The sequence below is a fragment of the Gymnoscopelus microlampas genome (genome assembly GCF_963454915.1).
Source record: "Gymnoscopelus microlampas genome assembly, chromosome: 8".
NCBI classification, from domain to species: Eukaryota; Metazoa; Chordata; class Actinopteri; order Myctophiformes; family Myctophidae; genus Gymnoscopelus; species Gymnoscopelus microlampas.
Genome location: NC_139945.1, coordinates 22,637,590 through 22,665,382, shown reverse-complemented (window position 1 = coordinate 22,665,382; position 27,793 = coordinate 22,637,590). Strand labels below are relative to the sequence as shown.

The following is a 27,793-nucleotide window of genomic DNA, read 5'->3' as shown; positions in this document are numbered from 1 at the left end:
AGTTTTCAAATATAATTGTAGTACAGTAAAAAGTACAATATTTGCCTCTGAGATGTAGTGGAGTAGAAGTAAAAGTACTGAAAATTGGAAATCCTCCAGTAAAGTAAAAATACCTCAAATAAATTTGTTAAAAAAAAACTCCAAAAGAAACACCCCTCCTCAAATAACCTCTATGCAAATCACACATGACGTCAACACATGACGTTAAAGTCCTGCGCCATTCCCGGAAGTGTCGGAGCCAAAATGGACGTGCAGTGGAACGAAGCGACAGAAGAGGCTGATGTTGGATAGAAGCTTTAATGACTGTTATTCTCCACATTTCTCCTCAATAAGACGCTGTGTGCTCATACTTCCAACACGGCGAGCAGCGCGGGGCACTTTGTTTAGATGCTGTGAGTTGGAAGGTGTTTATCCTTTATTTACTTACCTCTCTGCTTTGGGCGTTGCGACTTTAGCTTTAGCTTGCTATGCTAACGTAGCATGATGTCAAGTCACGGCTCGTGTTGTTTCCACCGCTCTGTGGTTGATGTCAGTTAGCCAGGTAGTAAACACACACTGTGGTTAATGTCAGTAGTGCTGGAAGAAGTACTCACATGTTTTACTTTAGTAAATAAGCAATGTTGCAATGAAGATGTACTCTGTTACAAGTAGAAGCCCCGTATTCAAAATGTAGCCTACTTGAGTAAAAGTACAAAAGTATTGGCATCACAATATGCTTAAAAGTGCCAAAGTAAAAGTACTCCCTATGCAGAAATGTCCCATTTCAAGTTTTCAAAACGTATAAATACCTTTTGAAAATAGCAGATCTACAACAACTGGATCTGTTGTTTTTGTGTCGTAAATATGAGGAAGAAAAGTGTAGCATGAATAAAACAATCTTGATACACCTGCAACGTTTTTAGCATTCTTAACTCTATATGAGGATCTATGTCAGGTTAAAACTAGGGTTCGGATCCTTTAGGATTTTACGATTCTGGGTCCTTAAAGATTCCCACTTAACGGTCCGATTCCTTAACGGTTCCATTAAACGATTCCTAGGGGGTTCCAAATTAACCCTTAGAAGTGTAACTCTGAGAGTGGAACCAAATGGACCTTTATGGGTCCATTTGGTTCCATTTGTACACTCGCAGATTTATGGTGGCCCTTTGAAATAAAAAGTTTGAGAACCACTGGTATTATAATTGTATAGCAGACATTAAGTCCACATACCAGCTCTAACAGTGTGATAAAACCGGTTCTGGAAACGGTTCCAAATGTGATGGAACCGATTCCGATTCCAAAACACAAGTTTATTTCTTAAACAAAATGACATAAACCTTGAAGTGTCTGTTTCAACATCTAACGTTTCAGTGCCCACGTCCAATTGACTGTGGAGAAATCGTTGATATTTTGATTATGCACGGGGTTGTTTTTACTTAGTGAGATATCACATGTGGTCATGATGATGATGTTGCATGTTTTTCATTCGTTCTGGTGTGTGTGTGTGTGTGGGGCTAGGTGGCCATGGAGCGGCGTGTGGAATGTACTTGGAAAAGACATATCGCTGAGCAGCTGAAACAGAGAGACCGAGTTCAGCGACACGCCTTTGAAGAAATCATCCACCAATGTTAGTATATCTCACACAACAAGCTAACACCAGACCACCCATCGGGGGGGTTTGATCATTGCTTTGGTTTTGCCTACTTACACAGCGGTCTAGAACGGGAGCATAGGATATCACTGTCCTGTTACTGTACATCATTACCTTTACATCTTCCTAAAGCACCCCACAACTATGTCATTCTTCTTTCCTCCTTTCTAGAATGGAGTATTGCTCGTTCTCTACCTCATTGGTTCTCAAAGTGGGGTCCGGGGACCCCCAGGGGTACTTGAGGGGGTTCCAGGGGGTCCCCAGCTAAATGATGGACAGGGACCAAATGGACCCTTATGGGTCTGTAACTCTGAGAGTGTACAATTTGGTTCCATTTGTACACTCTCAGAGTTAAATTAACATTGATTTTACAATATAAATTGGGGTCCCAGAGATAGAAATGCCATTAAATGAGGGTCCGTAGCCTAATGCATGTCAAACTGGGGGTCCTTGAAATTAAAATGGTTGAGAATCACTGCTAGAGAGCCGTAAAAATCTTCTCTTATGGGGGTCCCTGGCTTATCTTTTCAAATGGGGGTCCGCGGTCTAATAAGTGTCTATTTGGGGGTCCTTGGCACGAAAAAGTTTGAGAACCACTGCTCTACCTGTTTACAGGTGCAATAACATTACAGCAGAGCAGAGTCTGACAGTAGGCCAGCTGTGATGGAGACACTGTAGGAGAGAGAGAGACAGTAAGACAGCTGATAGGGAGTCGGTGTAGGAGAGACAGACAGTGGGACAGGTGAACGGAACACAGTGTATTAGAGACGGACAGCAGGACAGCTGAGAGGGAGACGGTGTATGAGAGACTATGGTAGGCCATGAGAGAAGGAGACGGTGTAGGAGGGACTTGTCAGTGAGATAATGGTCTGGCAGGTACTATGATAAGCTTGTATGTGGTTTCTTGCCAACAGTTGGACGTACCGTAATGGAGTTTTGCAGGGAGTGCATCACTGCAGCCACTGCAAGCAGCATGGTCTGAAATGCTGATTGCTGACTGACGTTTGGCTGAGTAATGCTGGAGAGACCGTATAGTCAATGGAGCTTGTCGGCTGTTCCTGTTTCAACCAGAACCATGCTATTATCTAGTTGAGCAAAACAAAGGATTGCTTGATTGTAAATGTGTAACAATGGAACAGTATTGGCAGTTTACCATAGCGAAAAACATAGCCAACATTCTAAATACCATTTCGCACTTGGCACTGGATCATTTTATGCTTAAGCTGGGCTGAGAACGAAACCTTACAGCGCAACCACGGTGGTTTATTGGAGATCTGTGGAAATGATTATCTAGGATTGTCAGAATGCTCGTTGTGGTGTGGTTCAGTCGGAGAGGCAGACGGTAGGCGAGATAGATGAGACAGCTGAGAGGGAGACAGACCCATAAATATAATTTAAATCACATCATACGAATTATATTACTATGGAACTCAGACGTGGTGAACTTCCGCTTTATTTAAACTTTCTGGTCATGTGCCATGCAGGTGGATGCAGGTTTTTCATTCCAACCAAATCAACAGTCAATCCTTCGTCTGTGGTTGATGGACAAGTTTATCTCCAAAGTAATACTCTTCTAAGTCTCCTAATGCTGCATTTACACTAGCAGCGACAAGAGTCACCATTGAATTGTTGCTCAATGTGCCCGTTGATACCGTCAAGTGCACATGTGTGTGGCAGCAACAATCAAGAGCGCTGAAACAAGTTGAAGTCAGCTATGTTTTTTTGTAGCTTTTGTAGCTCGGTCGCAAAGTAGCCTAGATCTCCAGTCTCCTGGACTTGCCTGTTGACGTTCCTGGCATTGGAAGTGGGAGTCAACCTTTAATTTCCCCAACCAACCAGAGTGCAGTGGGCGCTCCAAATGTTGTGACGTCAGGGCTCTTAATGCTGCACATTGGGGGAGGAGGAGGGGCGCGGAGCGGGCGCACAGATCTGTGAACCAATGGGAGCCCACGGATTCTCTCTCCGGAGATTTTGAACCCGCGCCTCTAGACCAGATATCAGACGCGCTAGGGCAGCCTAATCGCACAGTGACGATGACAAGTGTCAGGCGTCAGTTTGTATCTTCATATCGCTAAGTGACTTGTAGCCTGTCGCTTTGTCGCCGCTTGTGTGAACGCAGCATTAGTCTGTGAGTGAACCCCTCACACTAGACACTACAGGATAATCTGGGCAGGGAAGCGGTTCTGACCAGCCTCAAACTGGAAACACCCCCATGATTGTCGGAAGGGGTGTTTCCAACCCAAAATCTCCCCTCTGTAGTGTGAGCCCAGCTTTAATCACTGATGAAATTAGCTGGTGTCAATCAGTGAAATCAGCTGGTGTCAGTCAGTGATATCAGCTGGTAAAGTGTTTGGAAGGAAAACCTGAACAGTTATCCACAATGGACGACTGGACAACACTAAATATCAAAGCATTTATTCCATTTACGTGTGTGTTTTATGTGTGTTTTTTCTTCAGACAACCGTCTGTTGGAGAAGTCGGACCTGCAGACTGTTCTGTCAGAACGCTACCAGACAGATAAATATGACGCCCAGAGGGGACATGAATCCAGGTAAAAGTAGAACTTTTATGGTTTTAGCATGTCGAGGTCAACCTCTGTGTTCTTCACCCTTTGCTGATCGGAAATTCATATATTTCAAGACATCGCTGACTTTTAAGTTTCAGTGCAAGCTTTGGTGATGCAATGGTAATGGTCACTTCCTTGTTTTACTGCAAGATTGTGAGCACTTAAAACTGAAGCCTTTGATTACATTTTGGTTTTCATTTTGGTTGTAGAGGCTTTTAGATCGGCTATTTTCGGTGAGTGATGGCAACGCACGCCAGGCTTCAGGTGCTGGTGTAATGTGGTCCTCTGTACTACAGATATTTCAGCCACAGCTAAAGGGAAACATGTTTCTGACTCACGGCTGCAAGTTGACAGCTGACATGCATAGATGTAATGTGGTAAAATGCACTGGGCTTAATATAGCTGATACAGATCAATTAAAATGTGCTTTGATCAGCTCTGATACAGTACGTTATGCACAGAGTTGATAACTCTTTCCATGAAACTCCTCAACAAAAGCAAAACTGGTTGGTTTCTCATCGAGTCAGTGATGAGTCATGTCATATCCATGTTTGTTCCAATGCAGCAGTTTCACATGGATGTAGTTTTTTTTTAATATTTAATAATTCTGTAACTGAATACATTATTGTTTGAAGGAGACAATCACAATTTTAGTTGTGACTAATGTTTTGTCCCTCCCCTCTGGCTGTATTGATAACTACAGGATTTGAACCTTGATTATTGAACTGTAAACTGAAAAAAATATATATCAATGAAAGTTTTGACCTGATTCTAACAAATTGCCCATCGACCGAGGCTCCTACCGAAGCCGTTCATTCTCCTATGTAGAAATGAGTGGTCAAACGAAAGCCAAGATAAAGTCTTTCACCGACGGTCGCTGGTCAGTTCTCAAGTAACTGTTTCAGCAACATTAAGGGGAAGAGCACTCATTAAATGTATGATGAATCTGAACATCATTGACTTGTTGAACCTTGTGATATGAATCTCGACGTTAAATTGCCATCCTACTCCCAGCCCTACTGTTGTGCAATGGTTTCCAAACTGGGGGTCCCTAAATAACTTGGGGGGGGGGGTCCCCAGATGATTAGCTTACTGTGCAACATTGTTTTCTCTCTCAACAGTAAACAAAGAAACCAACATACAGTATAAGTGTATACAGGGTATCTGCACATTTCTATTTTATTTTACTTTAAGGACTTTTAATACCTCTAAAATGAAGGGGGGGGAAAAGACCACACATTAGTACGTCAAAAGTAACCAACAAACTATACTATAAAAATGTGTTTATTACTTTAGAAAGAGGCAGAAGTTTTGAAAATAGCCGATCTACAAGCTCACAACGCCTCGCATTACAATAGTCAAACTAAATGTAATGCCTCAACTCCTATAATTTCAAGTACTTGTCAGGGTGGGGGGTCCCCAGTTCAAATATGATTATTTTGGGGGTCACGGCCTGAAAAGTTTGGGAACCCTTGCTGTAGTGTGTGGTGACTCTGCTCATGGTGAGATGGACCCAATGAATGCACAATGAATACATGTATTAAAAACAAGTAGTCTACTATTACAGCATTACAATGAATGAGAAGTGGCATGGACTAATGCATTCTGGTTGTTAAAGTCACTATGTGTGGAATGATCACATGACTGGAAACTTGGAACAGCAGACAGCAATTGGTCTCCCGGACGACAAGGATATTATAAAATTGTGGAGGCATTGGGTTGGAATTTATATTCCATGAGAGAGGCATTTTATTATGCGGGAGTTGTCTGTGAAATTCTAGTTAAATGACCATAATATATTAACCCAGGGATGGGCAACCTTTACTATCAAAGGAGCTTTTTTTTGTGCCAATAAATGAATCTGTCTGGAGCCACAAAACATATTTGAGCCTTGTATGAAGGTTATTAAGTTAACAGCTTTCCACACCAGTAGGCTTATCTCCTGAGTTTGGACCTTTTTACAGTTGGAGAATGTAAGAATAACTTGCCTAAATGAAAATTAGAATGTAAAATTCATTTCCATATTGTTTTTCTTCCCAAAGCAACATGGAGTGACTAGACACTGGTCTAGAGCTGCACTAGAGCTGCAGGCTGCCTACCCTTGTATTAACCTGAACTAGTAATGCAACATTATTTCACCAGAGAATATTGACAGGTAGTACTTATCATGCTTGTCCTGATCAGTACGGAGCCTTTATTTCCTTTGGTCATGCTGAGCAACATCCTCTGTGTGTGTGTGTGTGTGTGTGTGTGTGTGTGTGCGCGTGTGCGCACACAGTGTGGGGTCAGACCCGGGCAGGAACGAGGCTTTGCAGCAGGAAATGTCACAAATGAGAATTAAACATCAAGAGGAACTGACCGAGTTGCACAAGAAAAGAGGAGAGGTCAGAATTCTGTCTTATCTTTCTGTGTGTCTGTATCTGTCTGCATGTGTTGGATAGTGCTGTGCAAAGAAAATCTATGAAGCTGATGTATTGATACATATATGCAGTGATGTTGCTAGGTTTTCAATGTAATGGGTCCCGGGACCCAAGGGTGGTCTTTTAGATGGGTCCAGGGACATTTTATGAGTCCCACAAAAATTCACAGCGTTTAACTCGTGTTTCATCTTATATGGTTATAATAAGGTTATATTCATGCAGAACATGATGCTCTTGCAATATCTTTCCTATGTCTGGGAGGGGTGGGCCCTTCATACCTTAAAGAGCAATGAAATCGTAAACCTTGTTTAGCATTATTAAAGCATTAATGCTCTCAGCCGTGTTCTCTATTGCGCTTGGACCATGCCTATCTGTGGTGTTAAAGGAACATTTCCGCATTGTGTGGAGTCAAGCTCTGAATACCTTACCATGTAGTAGCTAGGGTTGGGATCCGGAATCGGAGTAACTGGATCCAACATTGAGGAACCGGAATTGGTTCCATCACATTTGGAACCGTTTCCGTAACCGGTTTTATCACACTGTCACAGCTGTATGTGGACTTCACGTCTGCTGTACAATTATAATACCTGTGGTTCTCAAACGTTTTAATTTCAAGGACCACCATAACTGTTGAGTTACTGGTCCATTTGGTTCCATTTGTACACTCTGAGTTACAGAGACCAGTCACCTGTATGTCTCAGAGTTACTGACCTCTAAGGGTACATTTGGAACTCCCTATAGTAATCGTTAACACATTGACCGCCATAGGTTAATCTCATAATGTACTCACCAGTGCTAACGTTTTATTGTTGTTTTTTGTTTTTTTCACGTTGGCATAGACCTTGTTAAAATCCTTAAAATTGAGCCGTGCACTGTTTGTAAACATCGCAGACATCTGCCTGCTTCTACCACTGAAGAACGCGTGTCAAACGGTGCCTCCATGTTGTAGTTAGAGCGGTTTATGTTAAACAGAGATCGACGAGGAGAAGAAAACAACAAGGAGAAATTTGAGTTTCAGTTTCGTCATTAGAATGAGGGCTGACGGCTTCGGCAAAACCGGAATCCCAAATAAGGGCTTTCCGGTGGTGTTGGTCCGTGCAGAAAATTGAAAAAAAAATCGGAAAAAAAGGAAAAAGCACCACGGCCCGTAGGCTACGGGATCGGCGCTTTACAGTTGGGTTAACGGCCCGTAGGCTACGGGCCCAGCGGGTAGAGTGTTAAAGAGAACCGCTAAGGAATCATACAGTTAAAGAACCGGAATCGTTTAAATCCTAAAGGATCCCAACCAAGCCCCTAAACCCAGTGGTTGCATTGAAGCGCATTGGACATGCTGGCCATTCATAGGTACTGCAGCTGGGGCCACTGTACATGAACGAGCGAAAACGTTTTCGACCAATGGGCACGACGCACGAGCTTGCGCACAAGGTGACGCACGCAAAATGCGTCGCAGAAACGTGTCGCAGAAGTCCCAAATACGCCTCGCCCATCACATTTCCAACACTGAAGAAGGGGTGATTTCGACCCATGCGCTGGGTGAGCAACTCAATACAAATTGATGGGAGGGGATATCCGGTGCCCTAACCCTTATTTTTAACTATGATCCCAACCCTAGTAATAGCCACTCCCACCTACTTGCAGACTTTCTTCCAGTCAGATGAGGTGTAGCTGCTTTTTTTTGCACATGATGAACCATAATATCTGAGGTGTTTGATGTTGTTTGATGTCCTGTGTTCCAGTTGGCATCAAGTGTAATAGAGCTCAACAACCAAATCCACCTGAAGGACAAGGAGATCCAGAGCAATGAAGCCAAGTTAGTATGCACAGGCTTACACACACACACACACACACACACACACACACACACACACAAACAGAGGTGGACATGCATGCGTATACACAATCACATTGGCCACTTGAACATACGTCAACATCGCTGATATATATAGCAGAGCCACCTTGCCATAACCCCACTGCATTTTTTATTTAACAAAGTGTCCTGTATCATAGCATAACTATATGTGTGGCATTTGTAACAAACCAAATCGCTTTCAAATGTGTTGCCAATATGGCGGCCGGCCATGGTGACGCATCACTCCACTGAACAGCAGCGGCCAATGCTGTACTCTGTGTGTGTGTGTGTGTGTGTGTGTGTGTGTGTGTGTGTGTGTGTGTGTGTATATATATATATATATATATATATATATATATATATATATACACACACACACATACTGTACACACACACACACACACACACACACACACACACACACACACACACACACAGTACAGCATTGGCCGCTGCTGTGCTCCATGTAGCATGTATGAATCTTATATATATATATATATATATATATAAGATTCATACATGCTACATGGAGCATTTTCTTGAATAAGTTGTGTGAAATACAGTATTATATAATTATGAAAACAAATAAATCATTATTGTCATTGCAAATGGAAATTATGTCTGTGTGTGTGATAGGATGTTGGAGTACCAGCAGCAGATTTCTAGTCTAGAGGGAGAATGCAAAGAATTGAAGAGTTGCCTTCAGGTAACTATAACTACATACCAAAAGTTAAATATACTGAGGAGTTACCTTCAGGTAACTGTAACCATACAACAAACTAAGTTACACAAATACTTAATATATAACTTATATCTAGATGTGTGTGCTATATGTAAAGATTCTGATGTCTTTGGATCCTGAAACTTTTTCCCTTTTTTAAAGGTCATTGTCTTATGCATTTATGTGAGATAACGGAATGGTAATGTATACAGGACCTGGAGCGAGCCAACCAGACCTTGAAGGATGAATACGACGCCCTCCAGATCACCTTCAGCGCCCTGGAGGAGAAGCTGAGGAAAACGACAGATGACAACCAGGAGCTGGTGTCCAGATGGATGGCTGAGAAGGCTCAGGAGGCCAACAAACTGAACGCTGAGAACGAAAAGGACACCAGGTACTACCCACCCATGTGCAACAGAATTGGGAGTTGGAACATTATGAAATTGATAAATAGGTTGATTGGGTGAAACTGTTGGCCCACCTGGAAATGTATTTTCTGTTTACTAAAATGCTGGGGAGACGGAGAGACCTCTGTTAATGAACAAACACACACTCGATATCAATGATTATCATGTATAGAACTTCTTTAACAAAAAAAACGTTCAATCACTTAACACATTGTGTGCCAAAAACGGTCCGGACCGTTCCGGACCGTTTTTGAGAATCCATGCGTCATGTGCCTTTTCTTTTTTTTTTATACGTGGGGCCCACGGGGGCGCTCTAACGAAACTTTGGGATCATCCAAGGAGTCTCTGAGAAGGAGAGGCCGGATGTGGACCCATGTCAAAAATCCTTCCGATCGGCCGCTCCAATGTTAACTCCTTGACTAAAAGCTTTATATCTCCATTTCTTTTTAACGTGGTGGAAGTGAGATGTTTTCGATCGGCGATCACTCTGCAATGGAGGATCGCGTTACAAATATTATTGTTCCAGGCGTTAGTCGGGACCCTCCGCCGTCTCGCACGCACGCTTTCTTTACATGCACTTCCGCGTCGGGGCTTCTACAGCACTAAACGTATCACCGTAAGTGGATGTAAGATATCCAGGCACTGAACGTACCCAATTTTAATAAACCTCTGGCACACAATGTGTTAACAACACCTTGTAATATTAAATGTATGAGAATAATGTGTTATTATTATTATTATTGTGCTACTTCAGACGCAGACAAGCCAAACTTCAGAAGGATCTAGCTGATGCTGCCAAAGAACCCCTGCCCATCGACCAGTGAGTCCAGCTTTATGTCTATGATTAACAGTCATTTTAGCTTTATGTCTATGATTAACAGTGATGGAGGTTTTAATTGCTTGTAGTATTTAACTCTCTCACTGCCAGACTTATTTCTGGCCGCGTTTGCCCACTGCCAGCGATTTTTCGATTTTCTTACCTTTTTCAAATAGTCACAGAATATTTATCTCCATTATGATCGATCCCCTGATGATTGCTAATCACTGAGGGTTATACTGTGTGGTTTCACAAATGTCAACGGGGTCATCGCGACCTCGTTGACATTAATTGTCTGCCTTTGAAAATGTCTTGTCTGGGCCAAAAATACATAGTAAAACAAAAGTACACAGGAGCCGAGATACAGCCTTTTTAAGTAATAAGTTAAACAAGAAGTGAATGGAGCAGCAAATCTTCTTTTTATTTTTTTGTATTTTTTTTAAAACTCATGATAACTCGTTCTTGGCACTCAAGGCATTCAGAAAAATACTTGTGATACCGCGTTCTTGGCACTCAGAGAGTTAATAGAGCCTGCCTGACTGATGCCTGATTATTGGGTCCGATCCCGAGTTTTGGGAGTCATAGATCAGCGTTTACCCATGTTTTGACCAATGCTTTTGTTAATTGAAAACCATTAAGCCCTGTTTAACAATCTTCAAGAATAGCGTATCTAAAAGCTCACAACGCGTCTCAATGTGAGGTGTTGTGAGCTTGTACCAAAATGGCGACACAAAGGTTGAAAGTGGTTAAGAATCTGGACAAAATTGCAGATGTCGTCAAAAGGGCTCGAGTTGTTATTGCAAGACGTGTGATTTAAAAATGATAAATGTATAAGGTTGTGGTGGTGATGTCACTTGTTTCCTGTTCTCAGGGACGATGACATCGAGGTCCTGGCAGAAGACGGTGGGAAACCCACGGGGGAGGCGTCACCCAACAGACCTCTCAGTAGAACTTCCAGGTTAGGATCTGGATCACCTTTGTAGACCACTTTCAGTCTAATGCACTGGTTCTCAACTTCAACTTGGCGTTCAGTGACCACCAGGGGATCCAGGGGAACCCTACAGGCCTGTAACCCTGAGAGTATACTAAAAACAAATGGACCAGTTAGATTATGGTCCCAGAGATAAAGATTTGTATCAAATAGGGGTCCATGGCCGAATGCATATCAAACTGGGGGTCCTTGAAACACTATGCAAGTGTCATCGTAGATTTTTACCTTGTTGTGACCATGTCACTTGATCTCTTCAACTCAAAAGTGAATAATCCCTTTGATTATACTAATTATTTCTATGAAGTTCTGGCATTATTTTCCTGTGAAGAGTGTTGCCGCCCAGCCTAGTTGATGCTACCTTGGACGACTCATACCAGCTGGACTTTCAGCTTTTCAACTTAGACCCCATTTGTAGCAGTGCTTCCTATGAGTTCAGTTCACATCTGCCCTTTGTTGAACCTCACCAGTACTTGCTAGTTTTCTATCTTTTGAGTTCAGTGCAATGTTCATATAGTTTGTACCTGTTTCAGTCTAATATTTTAGTCCACAAAGGTGGAAAATGTGCAAAGTAAAACTGCAAGGTCCAGACGACTGACAAAGAACCCCAGGTTAAAAGAAATGTTGTCTGTGATGCTTTAAATAAGCGAGTACCATTGATTGTCATTTTATTTATAGATATGAGCGTGGTAGCAATGTTGACATATCCAGGCACAGATATATCATCAGATGTTGACACTGCTTAACCTTTTTCTTCCGGAGATGTTTAACCACTTGAACCCCAAGAGAACCGAAGCCAAAAATGGCAGATCTACAAGCTCACAATGTTTGAGTGTGAGCTTGTAGGTCGGCTATTTTTGGCGAAGAGATTTGGTGTAGACAGAAAAAAAGCGGCCCTACCGGCTAATGTATCCGGTAGGAGACACAAAGTAGATTATTTGTGTCTCCTACCGGATACACACCCGGTCATCAAATTATTGGCTTAGGAATGCCACAAAAACAAAAATAAATCCATGAATTCAAGGCTTCATGGGGTGTGCAATTGATAGAAAATAATTCATTTTTTGGGTGAACTCCTCCTTAAGTGTTTAACTTCTCTAACTTTGGCAGGATGTCCAAACTCGAACTGCAATTTACAATTTAGGCATTTAGCAGACGCTCTTAATCCAGAGCGACATACAGTAAGCAATGTAAACGCAAGGTTATACACTAAATGCATAGACAGTGTAGTGCCTCAGTAATCTAGGATCATAGGTAAATCAAGAACATCATCAGTCTAAACATAATATCAAAAAATAAATAATATGTACATTTAAACTATGCAAACTAGACAACAAATGAATCTGGCATCTGTCTAAATACCATGCTATCTAAATTACTTTTTACAACCTTTGCATACGACTTCATGGTCGTCAAGGCTAGGGCAAGTGCTACGACTAGTGTTCTCTCTCACTACTTTTGACTGGAGGGCCACCCCCCCCCCTCCCCTTAAAATGACCAGGTTTTGAAATGGAGGCACTCGTATGGACTCGGTACTGAATGTTTTGTGGTGTTTTTATTTAGTAAACGGATGTCTCAGACTCCTCCTGGCGGTCTACTAGACTCTATCTCCAACATGTTTGGGTATGTAAGTTAAACTGTTCACCCGTCTGTCTGATCTGTCTGTGCACCTGTCTTGACTTTCTATCCGTCTGTCTGTCTGTGTCTACCTACCTGTCTGTCTGCAGCGTGTCAGATTGTGTTCAGCCTGGACTCGTCCCACCACACTACAGGTGAACATGTGTCTGTGTGAGGAAATGATAGGCCATAATAACTCCACTAGACATGCACAGTAATTGCTGTCGGGCAGAAACCTTATCTCCAGATTTTAACTTCAGTTTTTTCCCTGTTAATTAATTAACGCCCAACTTGATATACGACAGTGTCACACAAAAGCATCAAAGTAGCAGATCTGCAAGCTCCAAACGCGGCGTGAAGCGACACGTTTTTACCTTGTAGATCTGCTACTTTTGATGCTTTTGAATTTGAATCATGAAAAGTAACAGTTTTTGACATATGAGGTTTCCACCTGACAGACGATATAGATTAATTATAAGAGTAGGGCTGGGCGATATGGACACAATCAAATGTCACCATGATGTTTGACCAAATACTTTGTTGATATTGTAACGATTATCATATGGAGATATCAATTTTGTTCATAATTTTTCAAAAATAACAAATAGACGATCGACACGCTCACGTCACGTGAGTATGAAATAAGGCTTAAGTGATTTGAAACGAGGAATATGTAACCATTTTATCACATCACAATATTAGATTAAAAAATCCTAGATATAAAAATCCTTATATCATGATATGGATATAATGATGTACAGTATGTTGCCCAGCCCTAGGTAAGAGCCCAAACAGACCCAAGTCCCCTAAGCTGATATCAGAATGCCTTTAATTGGCTAACCGGTTGAGGTGTTTATGGCGGCTCTGTTTAAGATGTGATCACCTAGCTTCTGCAGGATGTCATTAAAAGAAAACGATACATTTCCATGTGAATTTATCTAAACGGTGTAGGTTGTTCCTCTGCTAGTCACCCTGACAGGAAACCAGTTCACTTCCTTTACTATTCACATTCCCTTATGAAGAAGTGTGTGTCACGGTATAGTCACATGATGTGTTTGGACATGTCAGTCAGGTGTGTAGAGTGTGTGATAATTTTGTAATAGAACTTCACAACAACCAGTCAGCTTAAAGTTCATACAAGGAATGTGCAGGAAAGCCAACACTAAACCATTAACCACTAAAACCATATACTTGACCACACTCCCCCAGAGGTCTATAATTAGGCCCCCTCCTTTTCCCCCCCTCTATACCAATCCTTTCGCCAAAAATAGCTGATCTACAAGCTCAAAAAGCTTTGCAATGAGACACATTGTGCTATTTTTGCTGAACTTTGCCCCAGAATAAGGACACTAGGGCTCATGTGGTTAAACGCAACACATAAGACACTAAAATGTAACAGAATACTATTCAATTTCTGACATGTTGCAGTGGACATTCACTAAGCCACTTTCATGCATTTAACTCCCTTTACCCCCAGGTTTTAACCATTAAACTTAACTCATGATGGCTCCAACACGCATTCTGTGACGAAATGTCCATGTTCCAAAATTGGATATGTCTTTTTGTAGGGATGCAGCGATTGGGGAAATTCTGGGTCGATAACTGATGTTTTTGCTGTTATGAATTCCCCCTTCTGTGCCTGGCGAAACAAATACATCATTAGCCTTTTATCAAATATTTGTGGCACAATCAACTTTATGACCCATCACGAGTATACAGGTGGAACAACGTGGGTGAAATTTGTTTTTGTGCAAGCACCATTTTTGTAATAAGTTTCAGAAAGGGAAAAAGATGAGCACAGAGAAAATAAAAAACGGTAAAGAAACGTGTAAAAAATATAGCACCAGGTTACTGTACATGAATTTAGGCAAAAAATAGGAGCAACGCATTCGCAGGTCCACATAGAATGGTTGTCCATGTAGGGAGAATGTGATACAGATGTATGGGCAACAAAATTGACGCATCCCTGTCTTTTCATCTTGTAACTACGTGCACCATCATCCATTTTTGGGGACTGGAAATAAGATAGTTTAGATGTGATACTAAACTCAGAAAAACACTGGAAAGAAAATAGTTTAAAATAAAACCGAGTAACGCACAGATGGAGCTAGATTAACTATCAGATAATGGCAGAACCCCCCCCCGCCACCCCAAAGCGTAAATATTTTGCCCATAATGACCTTCTTAAAATAGGGACACCAGATTGAAAGTCTTTAATGAAAACTGTACAGGATGAAATAAGATTCAATAATCGTGTTAAAGTCGTTTGGCTGTTCGTACATTGACACAGTACCTGCTACACGCTGTATGTTACGTGTTTGGGGTGTGTGAATGAATGATGTCGTGTCCGTCCGTCTCTGCAGCCGGAGAGCGGGCAACTCGTTCAGCTCGTCGCCAGATTGCCCAGAGACGCCGTCGGGAGGCTGTGCAGACGTCCGCCTCCCCTCCACCGCCCTGCACGTCTTTGTAAGTACCCCCGTTTCCTGACTGTATTAGTACCTCCACTTCCTTCCCTTTTCTGAATCCTAAATGCCTTTTCCCTTTCTATTTTGACTACACAATAATTTCTTAACCACTCTGAGTCCAGCATTTAAGTGGTTAAGTATCGCCACATCCTGTCTCTAGTACCTCCACTTCTTTCTGAATCCTAAAGGCCTTTTTCCCTTCTAAGTTCATGTTACAAATTAAACACTAAGTCGATAAAAGAACAATGTACCTGTAAGGTCAGTGATGAACTGTAAAAGGTCTGATTACCCATACAAGCCCCTCCCACCTGCCCTCTGGCTCCCAGCAGCCCCTGCTCTCTTTACCCAGCATGCTCTAGTGGTGCAGTGCTGGTCCCGAGGGGCTGCTGACATAACAGGATGTGACATCACAGTGTGAGACGGTTAAGAGACCCTACTGGCTCAGAGTGATGACTGACATCCAACACAACCAATCAGCACGGAGCGTCGAGGTGGTGTGCGAGGGGCTTAGGGAACATGATCCCAAGTTTTCAATCTGAGACCAAAAACCATGAATGAAAAAAGATTTTCATAAGTTTATTGAATCAGCGTTCAGTGGTGTGTGTGTGTGTGTGTGTGTGTGTGTGTGTGTGTGTTGGTGTCCAGGAAGCCCATGATGGAGAGGTGAATGCCGTGAGGTTCAGCCCTGGCTCCCGTCTCCTAGCAACCGGAGGGATGGACAGGCGGGTCAAACTGTGGGAGGTGGTGGCAGGTAGCCAATCTAAAAACAACTCACATCACATGATGCTCTCATTGAAAGGTCAGGGGGTCAAAGCTGAAGCAAATGTATTCTTTGAGCAGAGAGACACTATGTTGTCACTTAATATCTTGTGTCGTTTGGTTCCACACCCAGACAAGACCCTGAGTCTTCAACCCTTCATTTAAGTACAGACGGATGATGCTGCGCAATGCCACAAATGGCCTTCCAAAGCAGCTTAGCCACTTTAATCCTAGCATCCCTATTTTGGGCATGTCATTATAGATGAAATACTTCAAAACAAATTCAGAAATCTTTAAGAATAGTGAAAATAGACATTTCTGTGAGGCTACGGTTAGGTTAAGGTATGGTTTTATGAAGTTAGGTTTAGGCAAATTATGGGCGGTCCCTGAGCAAAACCCTCTGAGAAAAGGGAGTCCCATGACTCTTTAGAGGAATTAACGTCCCACTTCACTAAACATATCCTTGTTTCCTCCATACTTCCTCGGTGGGACGGAATAAGACGCTAAAGAGGCCACAAGTGAGGGGAGACGAGGATTTAATTGAAGGACCTGAGAGACGAACCCATTGGGTATCATTTTAGTCTTTGGTATGACTCGGAAGGGAATTGAACCCCTACCTCCCAGTCTCAGGGCAGACACTCTAATCACAAGGCCCTAGAGTATAGACAAGAACTCAATGTCAGAGTTGAAGAGCAAACCGTGTTTTTGAAAAACCGGCTCCTCAGTGATGAGAGAGAGAGACACACAGACAGACAGGTTGTTTCTACTGAAGGTCAGTGATGAACTGTAAAAGGTCTGATTACCCACACAATGCCCTCCCACCTGCACTCTGGCTCCCAGCAGCCCCTGCTCTCTTTACCCAGCATGCTCTAGTGGTGCAGTGCTGGTCCTGGGGGGCTGCTGACATAACCGGATGTGACATCACAGTGTGAGACGGTTAAGAGACCCTACTGGCTCAGAGTGATGACTGACATCCAACACAACCAATCAGCAAGGAGTATCGGGGTTGTGGGTGAGGGGGCTTAGGGAACATGATCCCAAGTTTTCAATCTGAGACCTTCAACACAGGAGAAGCTAAACTGAATGGTGCTTTTTCAATGTTTTATTTTGAAAGGAAAAGCTGAACATTTGCAATGTTTTATTCTGAAAGGAAATATATTGAACCTTTTACAGTGTTCAAAGTCGTAATTTCACCTTAAACTCCTGTCAAATAAGTAATTGTCCAGATAGCTTTTGAAGAACCTTTTTATTCACATTGTTTTGTCTGTTTGTGTGCATGTATTGTATGTGTGTGTGCGCGTGCATGTGTGTGTATGCATGCACAGGTCGCTGTGAGCCCAAAGGACAGCCTCTGACGGGCAGCAATGCTGGAATCACCAGCATCGAGTTTGACAGTGCTGTAAGTTGATACATCTGCTACTATGACAGGAGTGTCTGTATCCATTAAGATGACAGACGGGGCTATAAAGGGAAAGTTGACATAAGTTGTTGTGTTGAGTCAACGATGTGAATTTGTCTTTTCCTGACAGGGTACGTACCTGCTGGCAGCCTCTAATGACTTTGCCAGTCGCATCTGGACTGTAGACGACTTCAGACTGAGGGTGAGTACAAATGAAACGCTGAACACACTTTAAATAGTTGGCTAGTAGTTTAACTAGTTATAGTTAAGATGACTAAAATAGCTGATCAATAACTGTTATAGTTAAACATAAAACCTGGACAAACCTTTAATGTAACTGATTAGTAAATAAGGGTAAACAGAGTAGACTCAACATCCGGTAAACGGCTAACTCGCTCTGTACACAAGATTAACCCTTTAAGACCTGGAACGCATCTGTGTCACTTCAGATGTCTTTGGCTAGGTGCTGCGCTACAAGCTTGTAGATATGCTATTTTTGAAAAATCGTGAAAAAATATTTTTTATATTTTTTTTCAAAAATCTGTTAGGATTTAGAAGACATTTTAAGAATCGGACTCAGGCCTTAATGGGTTAAATCATTATCCGTTAGGACTGATTTGCTGAAAATGTTAACTAAATCATGTAAATCACATGAATCAAAATACTGAGCTGCTTTCACATCTACTCTGGCGTTTGTGTGCACGCATTATGTTAACATTTTCTGTAATGTTCCATCGAGTCCTGTAAATCCATGCATGAAATCCCTGAAGACCCATTCATTAGGACATTATCAGTCACCAGAAGCAGGGTCTTGTGTTTGTTTCTTGTCAATGAGTCTAACATGGAGTTTGATGTTAAATGGGCTTATATAGTAGATCAAATATCTACATATTGACTCAAGCAACTTAAAAACTGTCTGCGCTGCACACAAAAGAGTAAACTTAAATGACCCCAGAACTGTTTTTTTTATTTTTTTGTGAAATCCCCCTTTCAGTGGCTACTGAAATTGGACTGAGCCATATAATGAACAAATATCCAAAACAGCCTGATGTCAAAACGACAACTGAGACTTTGAACGGCCAGTTTCCTTCTCTTGTTGTGAATGTGAGAATCTAAACCTGCAGCAGATGGTCAGTGATGTTTATGTAAAAGGTCTGAGGCCTACATCCCTACCACAGCACCAGCAGCCCCTGCTCTCTTTACCCAGCATGCTCTAGTGATGCAGTGCTGGTACCCAGGGGCTGTGAACATAAAACAGGATGTGAGTTATATACAGGAGTTAGAGACTGTTGACTCTTTGGTTTGTTGCACATCCCACATAACCAATCAGGATGCTGGGCGGGGCATGGCTCATGATCTCACCTTTGCTACTGAGACCTCTGACTGCAGTTTAAATCAGTGACCTCTGATTATAGTTTACATCAGTGGTTCTCAAAGTATTTAAATTCAAGGGACCCCCTGTTTGGTATGCATCATTGGGCCACGGCCCCCATAACTGGGTCTACAAATGGGTTAAATTGGTTCTATTTTTACACTCTAAGAGTTTCAGACCTTTCTTCACATTAGTCACATAGATGTGTAGAATGTATTAAAGTCGTTTTATAAAAAAAAACGTGGACTGTAAATTGTTCATTGATCCTAAATGCAGACGGGAAAAAAAGCCAATAAAAATAATTAACCAAAAAAAAAAGAGTTACAGATCTGTCAGGGTCCATTTGGTTCCTCATTATCAATCATTTAGCTGGGGACCTCCTGGAACCCCCTCAAGGAACCCTGGGGGCCCACTTTGAGAATCACTGGTTTGAATGAACACATCATTTCTGGTTGTAGTTGAAATGAACACAAATTAATCAGACGTTCACATTAAAGCTACAATGCAGGACTTATTTTAACTGTTAATGTGTTTATATTAGAAGCATAGATCAATGTGTGTGTGTGTGTGTGTGTGTCCTCCAGCACACGCTGACTGGTCACAGTGGGAAGGTCCTCTCGGCTCGTTTCCTATTGGACAACGCTCGCATCGTCTCTGGGAGCTACGACAGGACGCTCAAACTCTGGGACCTCCGCAGCAAAGTCTGTACGTGATTTTTGTGTTGTTCACTGTGCATTGAGACACATTGACTTTTCTTAGTCAAATGAACCATAGCGTCCCTATTCTGGGCACATGTTTACCCATTTCACATAATGGGTAAACATTCTGTGAAAATGGCAAGGATGGACCCCTGGGGGACCCCGGTCAACTAATTATAAAGGGTTAAGTGTTTAGAGTGTGGAGAAATACTGTGCTGTCCCAGTAGACTGAGAAGGAAGGTTTATTGGCCAATGGAATAGAGAGAGAGCGCTAACTGTTACTGAAAAGTATTATAACTGTGCTTGGAAGAATTGTAATTGAGACAGTGTTCACAACTGTATTGCAAGAAAAGCACTTGTACTAAAAGCACCTGCAGAAATCTCAATGCTGCCCAACGAATGTGAAGTTAGAATAGGTCAAAATAAAAGTGGGAAATAAGAGAATACAGCTGCTATTAATTGTAGAGAAGACAAAGATAGATTTCAAATGGCAAGGTCCATGTACATGGTACTGAGTCTCGCGTGGCCAGACTGTTGCCTCCCACAACTTTCAAATGCTTCCGCTCATAGTCTGGAGCAACGGAAGCTCTAATCATGAACAAGCAATAAAGTGGATGTGAAGCCTCCTCCCCACTTCCGTTTCGTCTTTACAGTCGCGCAAATGCATCCTAATATAAATCAAAATCATCTAAGCCTATATAGCTTGAGGTTGAGCAGAAAATAAAATGTAAAGATATTTTAAAATACATTTTCGTGAACGGAAATGACGAACAGATGCCAGCTTCCTTTTTTTTCTCCGGATTTCGGGGATTTGTAGTTCCAGGCTCTATAGCATTCGGAGATTGAGGAATAGTTGTCTGGCTGCGCAAGGCTACATGGTACTCCCAACTGCCTATCAGGAACCCCCTGGCTGGTACAGAGAACTAATGGCAGGGACACACATTTATAACATGAAGAGGTTATTATAATTGTACCATGTGTCTGTCCTGTTGTCACTGTACCATGTGTCTGTCCAGACAATGTGCGTGATTGGTTGTGTCTGTTTTCCAGGTATGAAGACAGTGTTTGCTGGTTCCAGCTGCAACGATATCGTCTGCACTGAGCAGTGTGTCATGAGCGGCCATTTTGACAAGAAAGTCCGTTTCTGGGACATAAGGTGAGACCAACCTTGCCTGTCTTTCCTACACTGGCTCCCTCTCAACTGTCCTACTGTCTCTCTCCTACAGTCTCTCTCTCAGCTGTCCTTCTGTCTGTCGCTCCTACACGGTCTCTCTCTCAGCTGTCCTTCTGTCTGTCTCTCCTACACGGTCTCTCTCTCAGCTGTCCTACTGTCTGTCTCTCTCTTCGCTGTCCTACTGTCTCTCCTACTGTCCTCCTCAGAAACCTTAAAAAACACACACACCCAAAGGTCATGTTCCTTGTTTGGTTAATATCTTTGAATCTTATCTGTGAAAATCTTGGTAGTTTCTTGAGCTCTGCATATCTCCAAAGCATTAATAGAGTAAAGAAAAAAGTATTGGTAAATCTTTGGGGATGTTGGGAGCGCCCGCTGGCCTAGCGGCCCAGGTGCATACTACATATGCTGGTAATCCAGCTTGACAGCGTGTCGTGGGTTTGACTCCCGATCTCGACGACCTTTGCTGTGTGTCACCTCCCCGTCTCTCTCCCCATTTTTGCAGCAAGTACTGGGAGCTGATGGTAGGCGTTGCGCCACACCTCAGCAATAAATCTTCAGGGGTCTAGCGCATTGTGGGGATAGACTCCCGCGTCCTAGCTGATACTGACATTGTGTGTGTGTGTGTGTGTGTGTGTGCAGAGCGGAGAGCATAGTCAGAGAGCTGGAGATGCAGGGCAGAGTGACGTCTCTGGACCTAAACCACGACAGAACAGAGCTGCTGAGCTGCTCCAGAGACGACCAGCTCAAGATCATCGACCTGAGAACCAACGCCATCAGACAGTCCTTCAGGTTGAAACGCATTTTCATACCTCAACTAATAACCCCATGGTTTCAACATATCTCGTTGCCGTCGGGCAGAAACCTCTTATCTTCGTATTTAAACTTTTTGTGTTTTTTTTTTCTCCCCGTAAATTAACGGCCTACTTCATCATACTACAGCGCCACACAAATGTGCAGATCTGCAAGCGCAAAACTTTTGAGCTAGCAGATCTGCTACTTTTGGCGCTTTTGAATAGGAAACTTGAAATGTAACAGTTTTGGACATGTTTCCACCCAACAGACGATATACAATAATATAGTGAAAACAATGGAAGAACTTTTTTTTTTTTTTAAGTTGCTGATTTTTAACCTTAATTCCATTGTTCTGATGTGAGATCATATAATTAGGCTTAGGAGTTTATACAAGACATGTTTGTCCGCATTCAGGGAAAACTGGTTTGACTGAAGCACACAGCTGATTAGACTCGATTAGCGAGTTTAATCAGCTGTGCGTGATTAGAGTCAGTTAAAGCAGCGATCTGCAGTGCTTGGGGATCACATAACCTCAAGTACAAGTCCGTTTCAAATACATTTAGTACAAGTCCGTTTCAAATACATTTAGAAATGTGCGTTCCACATAATGCTATAAATAAATAGTGCTGCGTTCTGACCCCCTGTTGCGCAGAAACCAACCCACCCAAAGAATGCCCTGTCTTATGTAGAGTATTTCACAGAAAAATACACATACATAAGTGTATGCCCATGACATCAAATATGTCGTTTTACACAGAAGACATAGGTTATTTTTCCTACACTATATCTCCTCACTCAAGAACAAAGGGATTTAGGTAAACAATTGGGGACGTTTCCTTTTCTCGTTCACTGCCATTCACTAAATGGCCCAAAAAGCCCACACTGCCAGGATTTTGCGATTTTCTTACCTTTTCAAGTAGTCACAGAATATTTATCTCCAGTATGATCGATCCCCTGATGGTTGCTAATCACGGAGGGTTGCACTGTGCTTCCGTGAAAAAAAAAATGTCATTGCGATTCACATTTGCTTGTTATACCCAGTTGAAAATGGCATGTCTCGCTCAAAAATACATAGTAAAACACAGGAGCAGAGATGAGATTCAGAATATTTCCTTAATATTTTAACTAGGGATGGAGCTCGTTCATTTTTATTGATAATGAGCACCTTATCGATCCTGCTTATCGAACCGAGCTTTTATCGAGCCCAATAACAATCTTTTTCTATTATTAACACATTCCATGCCAGAGGTTAATCTCATAATGTACTCACCAGTGCCAACGTTTTATTGTTTTTTGGTTTTTTTCACGTCGCCATAGACCTTGTTAAAATCCTTAAGATTGAGCTCTGCACTGTTTGTTTTGTTCGCGGACATCTCCCTGCTTCTACCAGTGAAAACCACGCGTCAAACGGTGCTTCCATGTTGTAGTTAGAACGGTTTATGCTAAACAGTGATCAGCGAGGAGGAAAAACTACAAAGAGAAAATGGCGTTTCAGTTTCGTCATTAGAACGGAGGCAGACGGGATCGGCAAAACCGGATCCCGAATAATTCCGTTTCCGGTGGTGTTACAAAGAAATGTGCCGTATCGAAAATTGAAAAAAAGTCCAATGTGAACTTTTTTTTCGAAAAAAAGGAAAAAACCAGTTGGCGTAGATCTACGCGACTGGCACGTGGCGGCTTTAAATAGGTTTGCGTCGATCTACGCGACTGGCACTCAATGTGTTAAGAAAAAAGACGTGAGACGAAAAATTCTGAACCGAACCGGTATCTTTTTTTTATTGGCCAGTTGGGACAGTGAGTTTGTGGCTGACCACTATCTAAAATTAAATGAAGATGACAAAAGTAAAAAATATTTTTGCCTATCATTAAAACAACCATTCATATAATGTGCAATAAGTGTTAAATGGCTTTATATTATGAATAGTACTGTAATAATTACTATAAAATCTCCATGTCTCTTCAACTCTTTATAAACAAAAAAATGCATATTTATTTTTTCTATTTTTTCTTTGTTTTAACCAAATTATATCACTCGCACTACATTTTACTAGGGCCTTCAAATACAGTACTTTTCTAACAGACAGAAGGCAAGTGACCTACTTTTGGAAAATAATATTGAAGAAACGGTCAATGTGTGTACTGTCACTTTAAAAGCGCACTTTATTCTTCATCGTACGACGGTGTCACGCACCAAACATAGCCGATCTCCAAGCTCACACTGCGTCCACGTTGTGAGCTTGTAGATCTGCCATTTTCTGCAACGATAGGTGGTTGTTGTTCAGACATGTGCTTATTTTATAGATTAGGAATACCGTGCCGAGTGCTTTTTTTTCCTTGAGAGAAAATGTTATTTTAATGTGTCTGTGTGTGCGTTCAGTGCACAGGGTTTCAAGTGTGGTGCAGATTGGACCCGAGTAACATTCAGGTGAGTGAAAGTCTCTCCTTCATGTTTCTGTGAATAACATTTAAGTGTTGATCCTAATAAATGTTTCTCTGATCCATTAACACATTGGACGCCAGAGGTTAATCTCATAATGTACCTACCAGTGCCAAGCTCTTTTTGTTGTTTTTTTGTTTTTTTCATGTCGTCATAGCCCCCGCTAAATCCGTTTAAAATCCGCGTTCATTTGGTTCGACACAAACACGGGATCCGTGAAAAACAACAACAAAAAAATCCGAGCCGATCCGTGCCGCCATCTTGAAGTTACAGGCGAGAACGTTAGACAGGACGATGCGGTGAGGAAAACAACAAGGGAGATAAATCCATTCTAAGCTGACGCCCAGACAGGAAACGGATGCGAGCGAAAAAACCGGAACCAGTTTTATTTTGTTTCCGGTCGGCCCCGGAACCGGAAATGGGTCGAAAAAAATTCCGGAATGTGCACTTTTTCGATTTAACATGGGAAATGCGAGTCGCGTAGATCTACGCGACTGGCACACTGCGGCTTTAAATCGTTTGGCGTAGATCTACGCGACTGGCACCCGATGTGTTAATGTTCCTAATTTGTCTCATCCTGGGTCAGTCCTGACGGCTGCTACGTGGCGGCAGGTTCTGCTGATGGAACCCTGTATGTGTGGAACGTTCTCACTGGGAAGGTAGACCGAACCCTGGACAAGAACCACAGGTGAACACTAATTAACAGTTGCTTTCCACCACTGGTTGTGTAGTACTAAGTTCATTTACTTAAGTACTGTACTTAAGTACAAGTTTGAGGTATTTGTACTTTACTTGAGTATTTCCAATTTCCAATACTTTTACTTCTACTCCACTACATCTCAGAGGCAAATATTGTACTTTTACTCCACTACATTTAGTTGAAAACTTTAGTTACTAGTTACTTTTCAGATATAAACTATGATATAATGAAACATACATTAACCACATTAGCCCTATTTTATACATAGGCTATTTGAAAATAGCAGATCTACAAGCTCACAACGCGTCACGACGCGTTGTGAGCTTGTAGATCGGCTATTTTCAAATATTTAGTACTTTTACTTTGGGTACTTTAAGTACATTTTGATGTCAATACTTTTGTACTTTTACTCGAGTGCATTTTTAATTCTGGACTTTTACTTGTAACAGAGTATTTTTATATTGCAGTATTGGTACTTTTACTTAAGTAAAGTATTTGAGTACTTTTTCCACCACTGCAACAGAGGGTTTGGATGCATGGATAAGGGGGTAGCTATGGGTTGATAGGGGATAGAACATGGATGGATGAGGGGAATAGATGGGTGGATGGAAGGCCCTGCCCACACTGCCCCAGCTAAATTGTACCGTTTTCTCCCCCGTCTCCAGTGTCTTTTGTTGAGATTCTGAATTCTTTCCTCCCCTGACTCCCCATCTCTCAAAGTTGATCCAGTTACTGTGATTAGTCCAGGGCTAGGCGTGTATGAACTTTAGACTCAGGAGTTTATAAACATTTTGATCTTTTTTGCCAATCAATTATTTTGTGAAATAAACAGCTTTTTGATCTTAAAAGCATTATTTTATTTGGCCCTACTTCCCTGGCATTTGGCCTTTGTGCCCTCAAAAACACCACCATAGGCCTAGTGGCCTTGCCTCTAAAATGAGGACATTTCAGAGATGGGTGGGTGGATGGATAAAGAGCAGTAAAAGCCAGTATGTAATGGTGTTTTGGTGTCTTCCAGCTCGGCCATCAACTCTGTGTCCTGGTCACCGTCGGGAACCTACGTGGTGAGCGTGGAGAAGGGTAGCAAGGCTGTCCTCTGGTCTGACTTGTGATTGGACCACTCCACCTGGCACCGGAGGGAGGGGTCCGGACGGAGGCGGGACTTACCAGTGTGTCAGAGCCTGTGGGGCGTGCCCGTACCCCTCCTTGATAGTTGTTGCCATGGATACGGAACAAACAAAGACACAAGATGGTGGACTGCTCTCACTTGAACCCAAACTTGTGTGTGTGTTGTATGTGCTGCATTGTGTTGAATGTACAGCTGTGTGTGTGTGTGTGTGTGTGTGTGTGTGTATGTATGTTGAATGTACAGCATTGTTGTTTATTTCATTCTATTGCCGTGCCCCTCAAACGTTATATTTTCAAGGACCTCCCCCCATTACTCTGTGTACAAATGGAACCAAATGCGCTATTTGTACACATTCAGAGTTAGACATGTAAGGGTCCATTTGGAACCCCCTCAAGGAACCCTTAGTGTCCCTGGAGCCCACTCTGAGAACCATTGTTCGATTGACAACAGCCAACAGCACCTTTCAGCAACACCTGTTTTCTCATGATGCCACAAGGGCCATTTTTTTCATCGGTTCTGTTTACTTGTTGGGGGGTTTCTAATTGAAGCGGGGTTCAAACCGGTGCCGGTGAAGACGAGCTGAAAGACATGCCACATGGACAGACTGTCCCTCCCCCCACCCCACCCCGCTTCATGAAGACAGAAGATGAGTTTGAACCAGAGTGAAACTACTATATCAAATGAAATGTATGATATCTAGAAGGAGAAAAAAAATACAATTATATGAGTTGACATGTGGGGAACGAACCGATTCCAAGGCTATGGTGTTTTGTTGCCGTCATTAATTTAAACAGAGCTGCGATAGGCTTTTAAAATGACTTCCGTCTACTGTCTGTCTGTTTCATGGATTATGAGGGTTCAGGTTGTACTTGAAGCTGCACTATGTAACTTTACTGTTCTACCCCCGGATTTGAACCCGGGTGTCCTGCGCCATGTGCTGACATTAGTACCACTGAACTAATGGTGCCTGCCTCCTTGCTCAGGGGAGAAATTGAATTTTGACCTTCAGGTCAAAGGGTCAACATTTTTGTCAAACAGAAACGGGACCGTGTCAAACGTTGTCTAACCTAGACACAGGATCTAAATGTCTCAATAGAAGAGCAGGGAGACCAAATACAACCACCCCAATTGTAATGTTATATTGTATTATTAACATACTGTACCATACCGATTGGACAAAATCAAATGGTATTCACTAAACGTTACATAATACCTCTTTAAACAGTGTCCCTATGCTGTGGGGAACATTCTGCGAAAATAGCCGACCTACAAGCTCACAGCGCATTGCGGTGCTTTGTGAGCTTATATGTTGGCTATTTTGGGTGTAGAGGGGATTAAAGGAGCCAAGTGTAGAGCCCTGGGTGACCCTGGTCAACTATTTATATAGGGTTAGTTAAATTCTTCTAAATCCTAAGGTTTGTGAAGAACTTGTGTTGCTATGTCATTGGCTCTCAAACTTTTTCATGTCAAGGACCCCCAAAATGATATGTATTTGGCCACGGACCCCCATCTCAAAAAAATTTGTTCCAGGGACCACCAGAAGACGAAGCAAAGATTTGAGTTAAAAATGTTCGCTTTAAAAAACATATAATTATATTCAAAGATTTGCACAAATTTTCACGATCAAAAATAGCAGATCTAAAAGCTCATAGCTCGGCACCAAGTGGCACGCTATGTGCTTTATATCTGCTATTTTTGAAGAATCTAGCTATAGTAATATCTAAAATGTACACAGATGCTTTCCCGGTTTTAAAGGACAACTTTAGTTTTTTACAACCAAGGTTTATGTTTTAAATTGTAATTAAAGTAAATAAAATATGAGTGTTAAAAATGTTAAATGTACTGCTTTC

The 27,793-nt window shown here is 42.1% G+C and overlaps 1 protein-coding gene across 5 annotated transcripts; it reads left to right on the top strand.

Moving 5' to 3' along the window:
* The first annotated feature begins 237 nt into the window (after positions 1 to 237).
* atg16l1 (ATG16 autophagy related 16-like 1) lies at positions 238 to 27,793 on the top strand. Of its 5 annotated transcripts, none has more exons than XM_084065083.1 (21): positions 238 to 392; positions 1,498 to 1,606; positions 4,088 to 4,181; positions 6,475 to 6,580; positions 8,353 to 8,426; positions 9,102 to 9,171; positions 9,399 to 9,580; positions 10,348 to 10,413; positions 11,282 to 11,368; positions 12,962 to 13,021; positions 13,126 to 13,170; positions 15,379 to 15,481; positions 16,126 to 16,231; positions 17,565 to 17,638; positions 17,769 to 17,840; positions 19,595 to 19,715; positions 20,759 to 20,864; positions 21,525 to 21,674; positions 24,055 to 24,102; positions 24,701 to 24,802; positions 25,833 to 27,792. In XM_084065083.1, exons 2-21 carry the CDS (start codon positions 1,504 to 1,506, stop codon positions 25,924 to 25,926), a joined length of 1,863 nt encoding a protein of 620 aa, XP_083921209.1. In that variant the 5' UTR covers positions 238 to 392; positions 1,498 to 1,503; the 3' UTR covers positions 25,927 to 27,792. The 5 variants fall into 5 exon arrangements, with proteins under 5 accessions (XP_083921209.1, XP_083921210.1, XP_083921212.1 ...); XM_084065084.1 differs by having other exon boundaries at positions 238 to 404; XM_084065086.1 differs by lacking the exon at positions 12,962 to 13,021 and having other exon boundaries at positions 25,833 to 27,793.

Coding starts and splice junctions, on each gene's coding strand:
- atg16l1 (XM_084065083.1), top strand. CDS start 1,504: ATGGAGCGGCGTGTGGAATGTACTTGGAAAAGACATATCGCTGAGCAG. Junction 6,581..8,352: donor TGCACAAGAAAAGAGGAGAG/GTCAGAATTCTG, acceptor CCTGTGTTCCAG/TTGGCATCAAGTGTAATAGA. Junction 15,482..16,125: donor CCACCGCCCTGCACGTCTTT/GTAAGTACCCCC, acceptor GTTGGTGTCCAG/GAAGCCCATGATGGAGAGGT.